The sequence below is a fragment of the Dermatophagoides farinae genome, unplaced genomic scaffold, assembly GCF_024713945.1.
Source record: "Dermatophagoides farinae isolate YC_2012a unplaced genomic scaffold, ASM2471394v1 contig6, whole genome shotgun sequence".
Taxonomy (NCBI): Eukaryota; Metazoa; Arthropoda; class Arachnida; order Sarcoptiformes; family Pyroglyphidae; genus Dermatophagoides; species Dermatophagoides farinae.
Window position 1 is genome coordinate 188,529 of NW_027461521.1, and position 20,991 is coordinate 209,519.

Genomic DNA, 20,991 nt, shown 5'->3' on the forward strand with positions numbered 1-20,991 from the left:
TCGTGTTAATGATAACCTCAATAGAATGTTTCATTTTTCGAAAAACCAACATTTCATGGTTTAACAAAAGAGCTGAAGAAACTTTAGTAGCGAATGTTAGCAAGTTAATAACGCAAGAATAATTTAAAATTAAGCAGTCCCACAATTGTTGGTTACAACTAAACATGATTGATTGTGATTTAGTCAAAACTTCTGGGTTGTCCTCTGCACTGAGTTCGTCTTCATCGTCACTGGAAACATAGTCTGCTTCATCTAGTTCTTTTTTTGAAATTTTTGTAACTATTTCTTTCTTACCTCTAGAAATTTCTTTAGTCATAACCTCAAAAAGCCTGACGTTGTTGCTGCGTAAAATATTTTTTATCAGAATGTTCACGACGGTTATTAAGTCAAATACTCCGTTGAAGTTTGCCAATGAATTTGTCGAAATATTCTTTGGCAGTTGAAAAGTCGACACATCAACCGCAGAAAAAATTTTTGCGATGACTTCTGAATACAGAGAATAACACCAACATGCTTGTTCATTGGTAAAGAAAAAGTATAAAAATTTTGTAGTTTGATATGACGGTAAACAGTGGAAGTTCACACAATAACCATTAATCTCCTCACTAATTAAATCAATCATTTCATAAATAAATGGTGTGCACAGTTTTTGCATTTCTTCAAAATGATTGCATTGAATAATGCAACGGGTAGTGTAGTTCAAACATGACTTCAAGACTGTTTTTGTGCTTTTCGTTAAACATGCAAAAAAAGCAGTATTCTCATCAATAAAATCTGAGAACTCATTGTCGGTTTGTTTTAAACTACTGATCTTGCGTGATAGCGTGCTGAAAAGCTCAAACAATGAAACCACTAAAAGATTAAAAAATAGATAACAAAAAGAATCGTCAACAAAGCTTTTAGAATATAGTAAAGTAAACATTTCTAAAACCAATTCCAATGTTTTGAACAGTTCAAAAGGAAATTTAATAATTTCTCGAATGGAAACATTCCCTTTGCTTATTTTGTACAGTAAAGCTAGTTTTTCATGAATCATTATATCGTGAACAGGTGCGGATTCAAAGATAGATTTGTAAGTCATCTGAGATTTTACGTTAGAAATACATTGATTAATAAAATGAGTTGCTTTCGATACATAAGAAATATTTAAATCGTATGAAGTTTCGAGCAACAGTTTATTCATTATCAGGCTAATCATTTTCAAAGCTTCTTTATTCCAAACAATATCAAACCTCGTAAACAAAGTACTTAGGAAGCAACGTGACTTTTTAGATCTACTTCTGGTGACGTTGGTAAAAATCAAATACATTAAAATTTCTTTGTTAACGTCGTCGCCTAGCGCGAAAGACATTGATCCTAGTTCAGTTTGTATAGCCTTTAAAAACCCGTGCTTTGAGTTAATACACAGTTCTAACTTTTCGTATAAGTCCGCGGTAACAACTCGGCGACCGAAAATTGCAGTGCTGTTTTGTTTGATAAATTTTAAACAAAGAATATGGCACTTTTTATTGTCCAAAAGTAAAAGGTGATTCAACACCAAATCATAAACAACTTGATAAATGTTTACATCATCGGCAGATTTTTTTTTGGTTGCAAGCATTGAATTTTTAGAAAGTGGCATAAGCTCATTTACAATTTCAAGAAGTGAATTGATAATACTTTGCTTAGACTCGGTAGCAATATTATCGTATAAGTCATTTAATTGTTCGGTTGTAAAAACAAGTGAAATAATTTTTTTAGAATGAACAACACTGATTTTTTTAAGTAATAAACTGATCAGCTCAGTTGCCAAAATTAGTTGTAGATCTGCAAACGTCGCTTCAGAACGTTGATACTCGTAATTCATCTCATTTTTAAAGCTAGAAACAATTTGTCTAACAAAGTTAATCATGAATTCCAGGTATCGGATTCGATTTATCACGATGTTTGCAGTACTGAAGTTAATGATAGATACATCAGGCAATCTATTTGCTAAAATCTTAACTTGTTGCACATTGAACTTGAGATAATAATTTAAAAGCGTTGTGTACGGTTCTTGTTCATCATAAGATCTTTCAAAGCTTAAATTTAATTCGTCAACCAAATTATGATTTGATACTTTGGTATTAGAAAATGTAGAAACGATTTTTTTTAAACAATACAATTGCAAAAAAAACAAGTTTGAGTGAAGATCTTTAATGTTGACGTTTAATCGAACAGCTGTGGCAATTAACTGGTTTATCACCGGAGAAAATGAATAATAGCTTTGAAACCAAAAAGCGTTAAACATCATAGAATATACATAGTAAGTGAATTTGTTTTTGAACTCCAGAGACGCGTCAGAAGATTTGTTGTAATCGAAACTTTTAATCGAATCATAACATTTTATGCATTTGTCAATTAAATCACTTTTTGTTCTAGCAGAATCTAAAGCATTTGGTAAGCTTACGAGCTCCATTTGATTTTTTAACAAAGCTGACAACGAATTTTGGAGCGTACTTTGGGTTTGTAGCTTCGTGTTTTCGCTGTGGCTGCTGGCGAATGTGCGAACCTTTTGAACCAGAGACTCTAAAAGTTTTGCAAGTAAATTTTGAGCAGAGTAGGAAACAGCTAAATTAGGAAAACTTACGCACGAAATTAGATTTTCAATTAAATTATTTAACGTATCATTGCCTATTGTAAGTTCGAGATTTGATAGTTTCGAGTTTTCTATGAATTTCGAAAAAACTGAAAAAACGCAAACAGAAGTCAGAACAAACCGGAAGTCTAAGTCTAGATAATTGAACGCTGCAGTTTTAACAGCATTGAAATACGGACAACAAGTCAACTTGTTGTTGATACACAAATGATCATTAACCAGTGATGCGAAGTCGTGAAAGCTCAGGTCAACGCCTTTCATTAAATTTCTCCAATGGAATAAAACTTCATTCAAATGGGAGAAGTTTTTTTTATCGCGCAAGATATCTGTCAAGAAAAGCAAAGACTTTTTTGAACCCTCATTACGGAAACAAGACAGTTGCTGGAGTATCGCGTTAGAACTCAGTGAATTATTCAACTTGAGGCTGTTTCTGTCACCTACCGTATAAAACAAACAAGATTCTATAAGTGCTAAGGTTTTTTTCGAAACTTCCTTCATGTCAGTAAAGTTATTTTCCAAGAGCGAAGTTAAAAACTGTAAAGTTTTGGTCAAACTTGTTTCGTCAAGCTGGCATTCGTAACGATTAAATACATTCTCACTTAGATAAAAAAATATATCAATTTGAGTAACATATTTCTTCTGTGCTTTGACAACATAGGAAGGTAGAAGCAAATCGCTGAAAAAACTTAAACAGAATAGCGCTGAATCAGGAACGTAGGTCGCGTCAGAAAAAAAATTTTCGTTCAAAGAATTATAGATGTGTACAAATTGATCGAGAGGCAACAGTTGAAACGAACGTTTCAAAAGCAAAATTCGATTTTCAATCGGTAGCATTGTGTCGTTAATTATTAGAACTGCCAAGCAGTAATATATGGATTCCTTATATTTAGATTCTTTGTAGTAGTTAAATAAAAGAGCATTTTTTTCTGACTTCCAATCACATTCAGCGATTAACAATAAATAATGGATCAAACGTTTAAAACTTAACGGTAAGTTAGATTTACATATTGAGTCTAGAAATTTTTCCAAATTACCTTCTAAACATTCCTTTAGCTGATTTCTCATAAGTACAGTGTAGTAATAAAAAATTGAACAGAAGATGTAATACTGATCAGGTTTGTCAGACGAATAGTTTTCAAAAAACTGAGAGAAAAAATCAAGTATAGTGAACACTATATTAGCATCGAAACTAGTTTTTGAGTTGAATGAACAAGAAAGAAAAATGTAAGCATAGTCGTGAAATTTTTCTTTGTTCAGACTCCATTCTCTAGATGCAGTAATAACATCCATAATTTTTTTCAAATTCATATTGTGGTAGGCAAACTCATCATCTGCTGAGTTGGTATCAGTCGAATTAAAACTGCTTTCAAAACATTCATCATCAATTTCATGTGTTTCATTTAAGGTTGCACTCGTATCTAACTCTAACCCGAACACCAAGTTTGCGAAAACGCTATGAGCTAAATCGTCTGAAATGACAGTGTTAATTATTTTTTTTACGTTTTTGCTAAACAAGATTTTATCGTTCGCAGTTTTTCGTAAAGCGTATCCAAGCGATTGAGCAGAAAATTCTCGAACATACAGTTTTTTGGAATGCAGAAAAAACTGAACATAAGTTTCGACGTAAATATTGTCAAAATCTCGGTGATAGTCGCTAAAAACAAACAAAAGGTAGCTTAAAAATTCTAATAGCTCTACTATTAGCGCTGAATTCGAAAGCGTAGATAAGAAATAAAACGCAAGTTTAATAACGTCGCACAAAAACTCCAAATTGATGTTCTTGTTTAAATCTCGCACCAAAGCTATAATCAAACCGAACAAAAAACACGGAAACGTTCTAGCATCAATTATACACGAGATAATTTTAGCGTAAATTTCTTTGGAATAGTACAAAATCCCCACAATGTTGGTACATAATGGAGACACGGCCAAGTAAAACTGCTTAAAGCACTCTTCTTTGACTTCTTTTAATTGAAATTCAAGGTTAGCGTGAAAATACGATTCGTAAGTATCGTCAGCTGCTAGACTGGAGTCGTGCAAAGGTTTAAGGGAGTGTACACGTAGTCCATCTTGTTTTTGAAAATTAAAAAACGCAGCATATGGACTAACGTTTAAGTTTCTAAGAGTTTCATAGAATCCTATAAACGTGTGATTTTTTTTTTCTACCTTAACCATCAATTTTAAGCATTATTCACAGGCACTTATTTTTTTTTTCGAAAAAAAGAAAAATCACATTATTACTTAATTATTTAACCGCATTATTCTGAATCTGTTTCTTGTGTTCATATCTGTCCTCGAGATATTTATTAAGTTCGATGTCTCTAAGCGATTTTTCACTGGCAATTCTTGCACGTTGGTAATGAGCTTTAAGATAGCCATAGTTCTTTATATCCTTCCACTCGACACCCTTTAAATATGTAACATGGATTAAAACTTCATTTTTTTGCGACTTACTTTTAGAACTCAACATTTGTTGATTAAATAAACACGCTGCTTTCTTCGCATCTCGCTTGTTTTCGTACTCAATCCAGCCCTCATCAAAATTTTTTTTTTTTTTTGCTAACTTCTTCACTGAGCTTGATTTGTTCGCAGTTTCGGACTCATTCCGAGATTTCAAATACAATCTAGTGATTTTTCCTGACTTTTCAAACAAAGTTCGAACTTCTTTTGGTGTTATTAAACTAGGTAGATTTGAAACATAAATGATTCCAACCATCTATAAATTAATTAATATAGTTATATCATGAAAGTGAATTTTTAATTATTTATTACAAAAATTTTACGAGCTACACGTCAACAAAATAAAAATCATTGATCATAAGAAAAATGTTGAACTCAGCTAATATCATGGTTTAAAAAATGCTAATCATTAGCGACTTTTTTGTTAATTTTCTTCATCTCTAAAGCGTTTTCATTTAAAATTGTTGATTCAACGTTCTCTGGTATTGCAAGGTCAATCGTACAACCGGATTGCTTTCCCATAGAATTAATTTTATTAATGAGGTAACTTAAATACTTCCAATACTGACTTTCTAAATGCTTTCTTGTTAATTTGCAGTAAACAATTTTTCTGAAGTGGACACGTAAGTCCGGCATTCGTGAAGTGAATTTCCCACAATAATTGCAAACGACACCTTTCGAAACGCGCGAATAGCAAAAATGGACGCCAGGTTTTTCATTGATAACAGTTGTATTGCAAACAAAACAATACCACTGTTTAAGTAAGAAACACGAGTTTAGAAATTTGATGTCTTGTTTCAATTCTCCAAGAATCTGTTTCTCAACCCACAACAACTTGGAATTCACATCGAAAAAAGCTCCGGAAGGACTAGATTTGTTCATTTTTTCAGTGTTGTTTATCTTTCCATCCAATACTGCATTCAAACTATCAAGATTAGCCAAGTAAGCATTAGCATTGTTGCTACTTTGATGCAAATGATTTTCTAAATCTTGAATAACATCGTATCGCAGATTGCCGCGAGAATCGTGCAAATGTATGTGTTCGTCTGCGTCGCTGAGTTCACCATGTTTTTTATCAATACTGTGGTTGTTAGTTTGTAAGCCAGAGTAAATTTTTGAAGTTTGATCCAAGATTTTTCGAATAGGAGAAGATAGTTCAGGTAAGCTAGTTTGGTTCAAATTAGTAACAGGGTCAGTTAATTCACTGGACTTCGACAAAGAAATCAAGTTGCATATTACAGGATCAATTTGCTTGCTGTTGCCCGAAAAATTTTCAATTAATGAAGAATTTGAGTAAATTCTAAAAGTTAAATTTTTTTTTAACGTACTTAACTAAATTATTATCAGTTTTTAGCCGAGTGTAAATATTTTTAATTTCTCCGAAAACTAAAGAAATAGCACTCATACAGGTTTCCTGATTTAAAATAACGGTCTGCTGGAGTTTTTCAACAGCTTCTTCTAGTTTAGTTATCCTCAAACTAAGTTCACAGTCAGGCATGGTACGTAATGGTAAGATAGAAACACGTGTGTGCTTGCAAATTTAAGCAGTTTAGCTTTAATGCAAAGAAATATGTATGAAAAATTATAGGCTAGCACAAATACAAGTGATATCATCAACGATACCTTCTTCAGCTAACCATACTTCACAAGAAGCTTTAATAATCAAGTCTAAAAAAATTTGAAAAAAAAAATACTTACCAGCAGATTCTTTAGGACCGTGCCTACCACTGATCGAAGCACATTTCTGAGTAGAAATGAATTCCCAAACTCCGTCTGAAGCCAGGATTACCAACAAATCATCAGGGTCAATTCTATATGTGTTAACTGCAGGGATTGAAGAAACCCCGCACACTGACGCTTTGATATCTCCGAGAGCACGCGACATTGAAAGACCAGGTAACTTAACACCGGGAGCGAAAACTCGATGACACACATCACCTTCCAAAAGTTTAACTGACGCGCCCGCTTGCTCAATCCTCGCTCGTTCTTCTGGCATTTCTGGTTTATGATCTTGAGTTAAAGAAACACCAATTACGTTCTTGCCACTTTTCTTCGTTACAATAGCTCTACTATCTCCAACGTGGCCAACTGTAATTGATTCTCCTCTAACAAGTACAATAACGGCCGTAGTTCCACTTAGTTTAGCGTTGAAACCTCCGACTATGTGACCAGACGTTATTTCGATCAACTCTTGAGTTTGCGAAAAAGCGCGCGTCATAGCAGAATGAATATTAGTTTCGAACTCGACGTCACTTAATATTAAATAAGGCAAAAGTTTCTGCACAAAATTACTTATTAAGTGTCCATGCTGTCCATGACCGTCAAAAATTCCATAAAGTGCATATTCAGGAGTTTTCAGAATGAAAAAATCGTCTTGGTTTGTATATTGTAACTTAATGCCTTTTTTGCAAATAACCGCAATATCATGAGAATTCATCAAATTAGAATAGTAATGGTAATCGCGAATCCGCCTAGTAGATTGACTAGTATAGGCAATAACTGATTCAGTAAGAAAATCTTTATCTAATGCATCTATTCTTCGGCCAAAAACGCAAAACCAATCCGTAGATCGGATGTGTGGTCTGATCATTTTTAAATTTGCGTATCTAACAAAGCCGCGTTTTTTATCCACTAGCGAATAAAGCAAATCAGTTACGCATTTTTTCTGTAGTTCTTCCTCTAACGAATCTTCAATGATACATTCAGTTGCAGATAAAGTTAGACGCTTTCTTCTTATCGGTTTAATATCATTTTGAAAAAATGAATCTTCTGGTATGCCGCAACTACATCTGTGGCATATTCTTTTACTTTCAACGTTGTCGTAATCAGAGAGAATACTTAAATTACTAATTCTTGTAATCGGAATGGGTGAATAAGGCGACAACTTTTCTTTTGAATTCTTTAACGCGTCACAGAGTGGCATAAATTTATCCCGAAATGCTCGAAGGCAAGTATACTTAAAATGTAATTTTTGAACATTATCTAATTCATTATCATTATTTTCTTTTATAAATGGAGATTCATTATATAATGCAGCTTTAAAAAAATTAGAGTTCTCAACCGAATCGCTTGTATGATTTTTATTAGTTTCTTTGTTAAGTTTGCAAACCCGTTTTGTAGTCTTTGCCACAAAAAATGTTTCTATTGATTTTCGCCTGCGGTAATTCGCCAACAATGAACTTTCTCTCTTGTGTGGACTAACCGAATCAAGCTTCATATATGCTCTAAAATGTTTTTTGCATAAACACGATTAGTTTTTTATTTTGAAATAATAATAAATTAGACTTACAAAAAAATATTTCTTTAAATTTATTTTGTATTTATTTTAGTACTACGAATTTAAAGTTCCAGGTCTGGACTAAATAATTTTTCAAGCACTACTTTTTTTTCATATCTTAAAACAAAATTATGAATTTTAACGGCGAAAAAAAAAAGTTAAGCCCGGAACTAGCAAAAGCCTTGTATAACTATTTAAATGAAAATGATTTTTTGAAGACTGCCAAAAGATTTCAAAAGGAATATGGGGTTGATTTTGCTCATGTCGAAGGAAATGATTTACGCCTAGATCGACTTTTCAATAAAATCGAAATCGAATACGAAACTTATAAAAAGAGTTCCACAAAACAGAAATCCAAAGTAACAAAAAAGAAAAAAAAAACAAAACACTTAGAATCAGTTCCCACATCTGCTGAACCTGCGGAACAATCTGAGTTAACTACAATAGAAAATTTTAACGTGTCAGATAATAAATTAATATTAAGCGCAGACCTAAATGATAACGATCAAATTTCGTGTAAAAACAATGCGCAAGACCAAAAAAAAAAGATCAAAATCGCTGAACTCAAAAGAATCAAGCCTACCGATAATGTTAATTTAGAATCCTTCAAAAAACAAAAACTCATGGTCATTAATAATAGTTATAATAAACAAACTGCAGAAAAATTTTCTTCATGTCAAGGAAAAAAATTTAACAAAGAAAAGCGAAAAAAAAAAAATTCTGTTTGGACTGGTAGTGGAACAATTGGTGAACAGTCTAATTCTATTTTTTTTTCAGATTCAGACTAAAAAATACTTAATATATCATAATTGTTAATTATTTTCTTTTTTCAGTTACAAATCTTTTATTATAAAAACAGAATTAAAGGTGAAATGAATGTTACCAAAGTGGCGATAGATTATGGAGCTACTTCAGTTAAAATAGGTATATTTGTTCAGTCAGACAAATTTGAGACTTTAATATCTCATATATATCAAAACCAACTTATAGCATCGAAGATAAAACTAACTTGCAAACCGATGCTGGATAATGACAATGATTGCCTTTTACTTATAGCAGACTTGAGAAATGATTCTCGCGCCTTAACTTCGTTCATTCGCGATTTAAACATATCTGATGAAATTATTTTAGTAGGCATAAAGTCGAATTCTATATATAAAACACTCAGCATTGACAGTAACTTGACACTTCGTCAGATCGACGAAATGACAGCCCTTTCATCTGGCGTTATTACCTGTATTAAAAATAATTGGTACGCCTACGGGAATTCCAAAGAAGAGCATCAGCTATTAGGTAAGAAAATATTGGTTGCTAGTTTCGGAACTGGCACATCATTATTATTAATTGACGAACAGTTAGAAATCAAACGTATAGGTGGCACTTGTTTAGGAGCGACTACATTAAGCGGTATAAAGCGTATTTTCGAATTGGAAACTGTCGATAATATTACTACCAGTCTAATTTCAGATTTTTGTCATATACTAACACTTTATCTCATTTCAAACAATTGTGATTTGTAAGTTTTAAAATTCACTCTAAATAGTTTTAGCCTCATTGTCGTTGGTTCCATATTTCAATTTCATAATGAATTAATGACAGAAATGAAAAATACTTTTCTTGCCTGTTATGATGAAATTATTAACATCTCAGATACAAAAGTCATTAGAAAAAATCCGAAACTTGTTTCTCTCTATTATCCTGCGTTTGTAAATGTCATAGGGGCAAACTTCAATTAACTCAGTTGAGATTTTGTCATAATTTTTTTTAATTAGACAATCGTTTGACTATATCAATGATGGAATAAAAAATTACTATCATGTTATAAAATTAAAAATTAATTAACCTTGAAATTCGGAAAGTGTTGATTCAACAAATTAATTATATAAGGTTCATGTTTTATAATTTCGTTTTTAGAACAAACCGGCATTATGTTGAAATCGGAACACCAGGCGCTATCGTAGCCATGAACTAATGAAAATGTCCAGCTGAGATAAATAATAACAGCACAAACAATATCGTCTTGAGGACAGCTTGCGTTTGCTGGATAAAATCGTTTTTCATTTACTGCTAAAATCGTTCTTTCTTCAAGTTTTTTGTATTCCTCTTCTGTGAAAAGTTGGAAAAAACCTCGTCCTATTACGTGATCACTAATAATTGCAAGTGTTCGGTCATTTTTACTTTCATCGTTTTCTTCATTTTTCGCAAGTTGTTTCTGACCATTTGGTTGGATCCTAGAAGATTCTTCAAAATCAATCGGTAAATTACAATAATGAGCTTTAAAGAAAAATGAATTTGGGTCATTTTCGTTGAGGGCGGATTGGATAACATCAAAGCTTTTAACAATAAAAATTGATGCGTTGTTATCTCGTAAATATTTAACTAGGTTCTTATTATCTGGCTTTCCCTCGTCATTAGATACTAGTAATAAATAGTATTTTTTAACTACATAAGCCATTTGTTCGTCACTAACACTTTCATCAGCAATAATTCTCAGCCCAAAAACAGAAACAAATTTTTTAAATCCAAGTTTTTTCATTGTTGATTCTTCAGAAAATTCTGCAGGCTCAAAATAGACTTTATTGCTGTCATTTTGACTATTAAAGTCTTCTATTGGAAAAAAATTTTCCTTACAGTCTATTTGAACTTCAAATACATTTTCAGAGTGGTCTTTATGAATTACTTCAGCAGGTGGATCATTTACTAAATATGACTCATAGCTTCCAGAACCCTGGCCTAACGCCAATCGTAAAAAAGCCAATGAAATGATTAGTTTTACTTTCATTTTTGTTTTACTTCTAGAACTCGTGTGTGATCAATTTTTTTTCAAATTTAATATTTTATAACACCAAATAATTTACACTGCGATTGCATTATAACATATATAGAAGTTTTATTTTTTTTTCTTAATTTATCAATAATTTAATGTACGTAGACGAAATCTTGAATAAAATAATTGATATCTTTAAAAAAACTGATATCATAAACTCAATTGAATATGACACTTATCTAAAGAGTCTTCAAGAAAATCAGGGTAGTGAAATCATTAAAAAAATTTTTTCAAAACTTATCAATACCTTAAACATGGAAGGAGACTTAAAATCTATTTGCACAAATATATTGCATGATGAGTTATTATTAACTGAAAATTTATTAACAAAAATCGATAATTACTTAAAAGCAAGTGATAAACAATTTTTGATGGGTGAGATACCTACATCAATAGATTATGTTTTGTTTACGTACTACGATTACTGGATACGCAATTGTCCTATTTCTGAAAGATCTAAATACGAAAATATAAAAGCATACATCAAAAGAATGAAAGCATTACCCGTATTTCAGGTAAACAAAAAAAAAATTGAAACAACGAGACCAGTAGATGATCCAACGAGATGGAAAATTGTAGTTGGAAAAGTAGTTGAAGTAATAGAACATCCCGAAAGTGATAAGCTTTGGTGTGAGAAGATTGATATTGGAGAAGAAAATCTTCGTTTAATTGGTTCTGGCTTGCGTAAGTATATAAAAAAAGAGGATTTTATTGGAAAAACTGTCTTCATCCTTGCTAATTTGAAACCGAAAAATTTAGCAGGTTTTACATCTAACGGTATGGTGATTTGTGTGTCTAATAAAAAGAATGATCAGGTAATTTTATTAGAACCTCCTAAGCATGCTGAGGTTGGTGATGTAGTATCTTTTGAAGGTTTGTCAGGAGAACCAGATAGTGTGTTAAGTCAGAAGAAAAATAATGACTCAGTCAGCACATTGTTAGATAAGTTTGTAGTTGATAACGAAGGATTTGTCTTGTTGAAAAGTCATAAACTTCTAATAAAAAATCAGCCAGTCAAATGCGACTCAATGAAGAACTGTACTGTTGGTTAGAAACGATTTGTTCGTTCTGTATTCCATTTATCTTGTGGCAAGTGAAATGCTGTTAATTTTCTATCTACCAGATATTTATTTTTTTTTGTATTGTTTTTTTCTCCAATTGATGAGTAACCATTCAAGTATAGTGAACAAAAAGGAATTCCAAAATAAAGAATAAATTGCCAAACTTCTTGATAGTTCCAATCAACAATTGGGTGAAATCTCACAAAGTTTGTTTCTTTATATGAACTTGGCTGAATCAGCTGATAGTTTTCGTTGTCACATCTTCTACAGCCTAAAACTATCAGCAAATTTTCATCATTTAATTTTTTACTATAAAATTTTTCAACTTTTTTATACATAGACTTATTCATTTCACCGACAAATGTTTTATGATTTAGCCTCAAACAAGAAATGACCATAGATTTGTAAGACTTAATTTCTTTAAAAGTATTATAATTTGAGATATCAAATGTATACAGCGATAATTGATTGTTTACTTTTCTTTTTTTATTAATAGTATTTAACCTATTTCTTACTAAGAGCAAGGTAATTATAGAATCTTTCCCTCCATTAAACGCTACTAGTATATGTTTATTCTGATTTGATATAATTTCATCAATGATTTTTATGGTTTCGACTATTTTTGGGAAAAGATCAACGTTTTTTTTCTCTGAAAAAAGTAAGTCAAATGATTTTAGTTTATCGCAATCTGTCGAGGAATGAGAAAATGGGAAAGAACTAGAGTAATATAAAAAACAAAAGAAGACTAGAAAAAGGTTTACATATCTTTTAACTTTCATTTCTAAATAATTTTAAACGATAGCTTTACATATAACTAAACTGATTTTCTTCATTTAATATTTTTAATTTAGTTTTCTGACTATTTATTAATAAAGTCCGGAATAAAGTTAAAACAGAATCAGATGTATGGTTTCTTGACATTTGAGTATACCAATCATAAAGATCTATACGCACGGAGTTTAAAAAATTTTGAAATTTTTGTTTCTTATAGGATTGTTTTGTTCGTAAAATCACATTTAGATGTTCTAATTTTTTTCCTTGAACCATCGGTTGGACCTCGGAGCAGCAAAATCCTTGAACACAAACGATACATTGAGGAAAATCACTTTCCGAGGCAAGACAAAAGGAATCAGGATATAATAATATTAATTTATACTTCATAAAAATAATTGAAGCTATACTGTAACAACAGAAAATAGCCTGTAATAAATTATACGCTTGTGTTACCATAACGACACACAAATGACATCACAATACCTGTGTGCAATGGTTGTTCAGTCATTATTTTAAGGCCTTATTGATCACCTTAAAATAGCGTCAGGTAAGTTTAATATATTATTTTTATTTTGTATCAATTAAAATATTTTTTACTTTTTCCGGCGCTCACGTGTTGTTTGTTTATATATTATAAAGAATGGTAATTATTTTCAATCAATTATTTATTCGAATGAGTCAGGAAAAATAGTTACTAACATATGTTTTTAGATAACGTATTAGTTACAGATTATATTTTATCTGAGTTATCTCCAATTGAGCAAACTTCTATAGAAGCTTTAAAAGCTAAACTTAGCTGTATATATGCTGGATACATTAAATACCAAGGTTTGACTAATTATTTATCTTATTTACCAAAAAATTTAGTAGAGGTTGCTCCAAAATTACCAACTATAAATCGAGCATATTATACTCGAATGGCAGCTATCAGAAATGAGCTTAAAAATTTTATTAACACACGTTCGTTGAACAATAATGTACTTCAAGTTGTAAATCTTGGTTGTGGATTAGATCCATTACATTTATACCTCAACACTTTGGTTGAAAAATATGACAATACAAAGATTTTATTAATCAATGTTGATACAGCTAAAATAGTCGAACTATTAAAAGTGGCGATGAAGCATCTAAAATTAACTAATATAGATTGTACATATGTTCCTTTGCATATCACTACTAACAAAGATCTCGATTATATATATACGAAAGTATGTGATATTAAAATTCCAACTATTACAATTTGTGAGTGTTTTTTCACATACCTCACACGAGAAATGATCCAGAGTATAAGTGAACATTCGCTGACACATCAAGAAAGCGCATTAATCAGTTTTGATATATTTAACGTTCAGGATAAATTTGGCAAAGCAATGGAACACAACTTTTCCATTGCAGGTTCTCCTATCCTTGCACCGAAAGAATGGAACTCAATTAAATTTGTAAAATCTTTGTTTAAATCATTTGTCGATAAAATTTTCGAAGATAAAGTGTCGGTTATCACGTTAAACGATTATTATCAACAAATCGATGCCGAAGAAAGAAAAAGAATTGAAAAACTTGAATTAATTGACGAGATTGAAGAAATTCAACTAATTGAAAATCATGCTATTATAATTAGCATCAATAATTAGCTTATAAATGTAAATCATGAACTTCACTCGAATTAATTATTTATTTGTAGAAAATAAATATTATAAAGCAAATACAAAGTCATTTTATTTAAAGAAACTTATATTAAATAGCGACTTAAGTGCGTTTAGTTTTATGTTCGGTTTTGGAATTGTTAAGTTCTCAATCCATGAAGTTCGGTTCACTGAATTTAATTGTAATTCTTGAGGTTTTATTTTTTGCACTTTTACACGTGATGAGGTGATACCTAAAATTTTATCAATTGTTTCAGAATTCCAAGATTTATCTTCACAATATTTAAATTCGTCTGTATTTATATGTTCAATTACCAATGCAGATTTTTTATTAAAATATTGATTGGTATAAAAGCTCGCAAATACTTTGTTTTTATATTCAACGGATTCGATATTTTTAGTCATATATGTGTTTTCTAAAGTGAAGCCAAGTTTTGAATAATATTTTCTTGTTCCAACACCTGCTATAATCGCCAATTTTTTTTCGCCCTTTAAAATTGCAATAATTTCAGCAACCATCATCAAAGTTGAACCAACACCGCTATGTTGAATTCTTTTATCTTTAATATCTTTATTTTCAGTCGTAGCAACTAAAGTACCGTAAACGTGTAATTCACGTACATAAGCAGTATAATCTTTAAAGGCGTCGAAAGCTATATTAGATTTAGCTAATTTTGTATTGAGTCTAAGTCGACAAAAACCTAATAAATAACGTCTGTCTTCTGACTCCATAGAAATAAAATATTCAATCCCTTCCTCAGTTTGTGCATAAGACCTAATTACAAAAGTAGAGCTATTTTTAAGATTATAGGTTCTTATTTCACGACAACGCATACAGGAACAAGACCAACCCAGCCTGTTAGACGCTTCCATTAATAGTTGACGCATATTAGTACTTTGCGTGCCAGCAACGATACTTTCTAAAGGTATATCCCGAATAATTCTATTTAATCTAATCCATGGATGTATATCATGTTTAACTAATAAAATTAGATTAAAAAGAGATTTAAGTCCTTCCTTAGTATTAGTGTAAGGAATATAAATACCATCGTCAAACCATTCTTTGATTTTAGAAAAAGGTGTTACCTCACAGGGATATATTTTCCACTGATCGACTTGTAAATGAGGATCAGAAAGAACTTGGATCATCATTTTTGTATCTAAAGAAATATCACTGCCGGGTAAGTCAAGCATAATATGTAAATCTACTTTGAAACCATTAGTTTTTAGTAAATTTATTGCTTTTTTAACAGTCATCAAGTCATGGCCTCTATTAATGTACTTTAATATTGTATCATTAGTGTGTTGCATACCAATTTGCACTCTAGTGCAACCAAACCGACGGAGATTTCTAATTTCTTCAAGATTAATATAATCAGGCCTTGTTTCGAGCGTTAGACCGATAATTTTACAACGAGAATTCTCATTTATGGTTTGCTCTTCAGATAATGTTTTTGGTTCTACAATTTGATTTCTATAGAAAAATAACTTTTCTGAAAAATCTTTTTGATTATTAATACAGTCACTTTCAAGATTGATTAAATCCATACAGTCGTAAAAAGTGTTTGCTGCGAAAAATAAATCACGACAAAATTCTTCTTGATAATTTTGTGGATATCCGCTCCAAGTACCTCCTAAAACTAAAAGTTCTATCTTGTCGATTGTATGGCCATTTTTTAACAATGTATGAGCACGATCCCAAAATTGAATAACTGGATCCCATTTACATTGATTTCCTCTAAGTACTGCCGGCTCAGTGCTCAGATATGAACGAGGTTGGCCAGGTTCGTTAGGACAATAGTAACAATCCATTGGACAACTAAATGCTCCCGGAGATGTCAAGGCAGTTATTACACAAACACCACTTGTTGTTCGAACTTGTTTAGTGATTAAATACTTCTCCAAATTGTAAACAGAATTAGACACCTGAGGGTGTTCTTTGATATATTTTTTATATAAATAGTTTAATTGTTGCTTGGATAGGATACATTTATAAGTTTTTCTAGCGTTTCTAGAAATTTTTTCAAATTTTTCAACAGAAGTGATTTCATCTACATGACTTAAAATATATTTAAAGTAGTTGACTTGCTGATCTGAAACGTCAAACTTCTGATCTAATAAATTCCACTTGTTCATATTTTCTACATGTGAATTTAAGTGTCTCAAGGTATATTCATCTTGGAAATCTTTTTCCTGCAATTTAGCAACGGGTCCTGCTCTAAAAACTATAAAATTTTAAACTGTCAAACTTACTTTACATGATATTCTTCACTATTCGCAGGGAAAAAATTTATCAATTGATCATCGCCATTTTTTAAACATCTTTTATTATGCATCATAAATAATAACTATTAATAGCTATAAAAATTTTTGATATATAAAAAAATACAGAACCTTCATAAAAAAAAAATTAAATTACTTAGATGAATTCGTTTAAATTAGTTTGATATTCACAATAAATTATAATGACGAAGGAATTGACTGAAGCAGAACATGAAGAACAAATAGCACATTTTAAACTGAAAAAAATAATAAAACAATTATCTCAATCAAGAGGAAATGGTACATCAATGATTTCGTTGATTATCAGACCTAAAGATGATATTAGTCGTATCAATAGGTTGTTAACGGATGAATATGGTACAGCTTCAAATATAAAAAGTAGAGTTAATAGATTGTCTGTTCTTTCAGCAATCACATCAACTCAACAGAAGCTAAAAACTTTTTCTCGAACTCCTCCTAATGGGTTAGTTATATTTTGTGGAACAGTTTTAACAGACGATGGAAAAGAAAAAAAAATCAATATAGGCTTTGAACCTTATAAACCGATAAATGCGTCATTGTATTTGTGTGATAATAAATTTCATGTAGAACCTTTAAACGAATTACTTGATAGCAATGATAAAATTGGCTTTATTGTTATGGATGGTAATGGTTCTCTTTTCGGCCAACTTCAAGGAAGCCGGAGTGAAGTTTTATACAAGTTCACTATCGATTTACCAAAAAAACATGGTCGTGGAGGGCAATCAGCAGTTAGATTCGCTCGACTTAGAGTAGAAAAACGCCATAATTATGTTAGACGAGTAGCTGAAGTCGCTACAAAATTATTCATCACGAACGACAAACCCAATGTAGTCGGGCTAGTATTGGCCGGATCTGCAGATTTTAAATCGGAACTAGCGCAAAGTGATATGTTTGATTCACGGTTGAGTTCAAAAATACTTAAAATAGTCGATATTTCATATGGCGGCTTAAATGGTTTTTATCAGGCAATTGAATTATCCAGAGACTGTTTATCAAATTTAAAAATATTGCATGAAAAAGCATTGATAAAATCGTTTTTTGAAGAAATTGCAACTGATTCAGGAAAATTTGTTTATGGATTAAATGAAACGCTCAAGTTACTTGACGTTGGCTGCATTGAAACTCTTATTCTTTGGGAAAATTTAGAGGTTCAAAGATTGACTTTAAAAGATAATAATCAGCAAACTATTTTTTATCAATTTGTCGCTCACTCTAACAATGTTTCAACGTATACAGATCCTGAAACTAATCAAGATTATGAAGTAGTTGAACAGGAATCGTTTGTAGAATGGATAGTAGAAAATTACAAAGATTATGGTTTAATTGTAGAAATAATCACTGATTCTAGTCAAGAAGGACAGCAATTTGTTAAAGGTTTTGGCGGTATTGGCGCTATTTTACGATACAAAGTTGATTTAGAACCAACAAATGACTTTGTTAATGATTATGATTATGAGGATGAGTTTTTGTAATAAAAATTTTTAGGTATGATTGCTTGTTGGGTATTACATAAAACCTACAATTAACTATTAACGCTCTATAATTTGTTAGCTAATTTTATATGATTCGAAATGTGATAAATCTATTTTTTAATCTATTTATGAAATGCACTCTTAGGTGCAGTTGTTTTTATTATAACAACGTTTTGCCGGATGTTATTGCCTAATGAGAGCTATTATACTCACATTGGCGATTTTATTTTCACATAATGTTATTGCTACTGATAAAATAAAACACTGCCATTATATACTTCACGATCAAGAAAAAAATATCACAACGTTAAATGAACTCGGATGTACTGAAATTTCTCAGCTAGATCCATCATCGGAGAACGATGAATGGGATATCGTTTTTTTCGATCCAGCATTACAAAAAGATGAGTTAGATCAGATAAATGATGAAAAAATTTGGTGGGATTCCAGAAATGCTATAAAAAATTATCAAAGTGTCGAACCAATTATTGAAAGTTTATTGCTACCGAACATAACTCAGATAAATTCTACTAAAAAAATTTTTTTAGTTTTACCAGGTACAGATACAAGAGAAGCTACTGCTACTTATTTTAACAATGAGAAAACGTATGCGGGTAAATTGGTGATAATGTCTGCTAGTTCGCACGCTTTACAAGAATTTTATCCTGAAACAATTAAAAAAGCGTATTATCTAACAGAAAATTTATTAAAAAAGAATGGCGCAGATTTTATTGGCGATTATTACAAGAGTCTTAGTGACTCAGATTATAAACAAACTGCAACAACCATATCGTCTTCACTAGCAATATTATTAACAAATTTAAATAATTTAGCTAAAAATTCTTTAAACTCCCTAGATGCCAAGGAAAAAATGAACTTTCTAAAAAACCAAATTTCAATTGCTAATGCAAAACTTGTTAAGTTTCAAGAGACATTGGAAGTTTACAATGTACTATCAAAAAATTCGGATTACTCAAACTATATTAAAAATATATATAATACAATGACGCAACTCAGTGATAAATCACTTCTTTTGTCTAAAGACATAGAGTATGTTATGCATACTGTAGCAAATGGTTTATCTGATCTTGGTAGTCGGTACGCTCCATTAACCACGGTAGTTAATAAATTGCAAAGTTTAACAGATGAGTTCAATAATAATTCTGCATATAGAATCTCAAGATCTAAACAAATTTTGAACAATTTCAAATTATTTGAAAAGAATATTTACTTTTACGGAGCAATTATATTTGGTATACAAGTTATTTTTATTATATTAGAAATTATACTTACAGTAAAGATTGTTAAAGACAATAAAAGATTCGTCGATAAAACTAATCAAAAAGCGATTAAAAATAATAATTACGTCGATCCTGATGCGCCATATTACAATGAAGCAGAAATTGTTGATAATATGAATTATGTTCAGCAAGAACAACCTTCTCTGGCAGTACAGTCTGAATTGGAAGATCACGGTAATTATGATGCTACGAACGATATAAATATTAATTCATCTGTTTATAATGCCAACAATTCTGGAGTTTTATCAAACGTAGATCAATCTTCACAGTTAAACGCAGAAGTAAATATGGAGGCCCCAGACTACGAACAAAATTCAAATTTGATTAACGAGGATGTATTAGCTGAATCTGAATACTCTCTTAAAAATGATCAAGATATCGATAATGCAGAATATGGCGAGGAAGGATATGATGAATATAATGATCAATCATCACAAGTTTATTACGATTATGAAGAAAATCAAGATTATAACGAAGAAAATCACGATTATAATGAAGAAAATCAAGACGATTATGAACTTGAAACAAATGATTACGATCAAACGTTTGACGATGAAAGTCAAAATGACAACGTTGACATAGAAGAATCTCAAAATGATTTAAACAACGAAGAGACATTAGCGGAACATCATAAAGATCTTAAGAATTGGGAATAATATCAAATACTGACTTGATCTAAGAAATTTCCAACTACAAAGCTGAAAAATTTTTGGTATAGAATATATTACGATTTATTTTCAATATTACGAACTCAAGAATTTTTGATCAGTTAATACATATTTTGAATTTTTATGAAATTAAATTAAAAATTCCGATGTGATCATTCTTATATAATATTTTAACTTGCCAAATTTTTATGTAATCAAATAACTACACTATTTATTGTTGCTAAATACGTATCTTTTTTTTATACAAATTGTTTGATTTGTAAATAGGAGCATGCTCCTTTAGAATAGAATAGTAATAATTTGTGTTCAGGAAATGAAGCTTCTTTCTTCAAAACTATCTAAACTTATAATTGTTTTTATTATGATATCTAAAATCACTTTGGCTATAGATAGAAATGACTCAGAAGCACATAATCTTTCACCGAAGGCCCGTGACAAAGTAATTGATGAAAAACATAAAAAAATTGTCGAAGTTCAAATGAATAAATTAATCGCCGAAAATAAATCTTCCATAGATACTCTCAATGAAACGATGAAAGAGATTTCTCGTCGAACAAATAATTTTTATAATGCCCTTGCTAACTTTA

At 30.9% G+C, this 20,991-nt stretch overlaps 5 protein-coding genes and 1 non-coding gene across 6 annotated transcripts; 3 read left to right on the top strand and 3 right to left on the bottom strand.

The window, feature by feature from the left end:
• Positions 1-6,659: 6,659 nt before the first annotated feature.
• LOC142598081 (uncharacterized) lies at positions 6,660-7,667 on the bottom strand. Its single transcript, XM_075735045.1, has 3 exons — positions 6,934-7,667; positions 6,776-6,888; positions 6,660-6,730 (listed from the first exon to the last, which is right to left on the bottom strand). Exons 1-3 carry the CDS (start codon positions 7,665-7,667, stop codon positions 6,660-6,662), a joined length of 918 nt encoding a protein of 305 aa, XP_075591160.1.
• Positions 7,668-11,435: 3,768 nt separating this feature from the next.
• On the top strand, positions 11,436-12,614 carry LOC142598082 (tyrosine--tRNA ligase, cytoplasmic-like). The gene is made up of 3 exons (XM_075735046.1): positions 11,436-11,865; positions 11,944-12,054; positions 12,583-12,614. Exons 1-3 carry the CDS (start codon positions 11,436-11,438, stop codon positions 12,612-12,614), a joined length of 573 nt encoding a protein of 190 aa, XP_075591161.1.
• Positions 12,615-13,415: 801 nt separating this feature from the next.
• On the bottom strand, positions 13,416-13,571 carry LOC142598092 (U1 spliceosomal RNA). Its single transcript, XR_012832468.1, has one exon. It is a non-coding gene; the product is annotated as a U1 spliceosomal RNA (small nuclear RNA).
• Positions 13,572-13,717: 146 nt separating this feature from the next.
• On the top strand, positions 13,718-14,647 carry LOC142598083 (uncharacterized). Its single transcript, XM_075735047.1, has 3 exons — positions 13,718-13,844; positions 13,887-14,224; positions 14,300-14,647. The coding sequence occupies exons 1-3, from the start codon at positions 13,718-13,720 to the stop codon at positions 14,645-14,647; spliced, it is 813 nt and encodes a 270-aa protein (XP_075591162.1).
• Positions 14,648-14,731: 84 nt separating this feature from the next.
• Positions 14,732-16,795, bottom strand: LOC142598084 (tRNA uridine(34) acetyltransferase-like). Its single transcript, XM_075735048.1, has one exon. The coding sequence runs from the start codon at positions 16,793-16,795 to the stop codon at positions 14,732-14,734; it is 2,064 nt and encodes a 687-aa protein (XP_075591163.1).
• A 329-nt stretch (positions 16,796-17,124) lies between these two features.
• Positions 17,125-18,435, top strand: LOC142598085 (eukaryotic peptide chain release factor subunit 1-like). The gene has a single exon (XM_075735049.1). The coding sequence runs from the start codon at positions 17,125-17,127 to the stop codon at positions 18,433-18,435; it is 1,311 nt and encodes a 436-aa protein (XP_075591164.1).
• The last annotated feature ends 2,556 nt before the right edge of the window (positions 18,436-20,991 follow it).

Excerpts from the sequence above, each read along its gene's own strand:
- LOC142598082 (XM_075735046.1), top strand. The coding sequence starts at position 11,436 with ATGGAAGGAGACTTAAAATCTATTTGCACAAATATATTGCATGATGAG. Across the intron at positions 11,866-11,943 it reads TTTAATTGGTTCTGGCTTGC|GTTTTACATCTAACGGTATG; the intron begins GTAAGTATATAA and ends AAAATTTAGCAG. Across the intron at positions 12,055-12,582 it reads TGATGTAGTATCTTTTGAAG|ACTTATTCATTTCACCGACA; the intron begins GTTTGTCAGGAG and ends TTTTATACATAG.
- LOC142598081 (XM_075735045.1), bottom strand. The coding sequence starts at position 7,667 with ATGATCAGACCACACATCCGATCTACGGATTGGTTTTGCGTTTTTGGC. Across the intron at positions 6,889-6,933 it reads GCTCTCGGAGATATCAAAGC|AATTGACCCTGATGATTTGT; the intron begins GTCAGTGTGCGG and ends TAACACATATAG. Across the intron at positions 6,731-6,775 it reads CGGTCCTAAAGAATCTGCTG|CTTCTTGTGAAGTATGGTTA; the intron begins GTAAGTATTTTT and ends TGATTATTAAAG.
- LOC142598083 (XM_075735047.1), top strand. The coding sequence starts at position 13,718 with ATGTTTTTAGATAACGTATTAGTTACAGATTATATTTTATCTGAGTTA. Across the intron at positions 13,845-13,886 it reads TGGATACATTAAATACCAAG|AGGTTGCTCCAAAATTACCA; the intron begins GTTTGACTAATT and ends AAAATTTAGTAG. Across the intron at positions 14,225-14,299 it reads TCGATTATATATATACGAAA|AGTATAAGTGAACATTCGCT; the intron begins GTATGTGATATT and ends GAAATGATCCAG.
- LOC142598084 (XM_075735048.1), bottom strand. The coding sequence starts at position 16,795 with ATGAACAAGTGGAATTTATTAGATCAGAAGTTTGACGTTTCAGATCAG.
- LOC142598085 (XM_075735049.1), top strand. The coding sequence starts at position 17,125 with ATGACGAAGGAATTGACTGAAGCAGAACATGAAGAACAAATAGCACAT.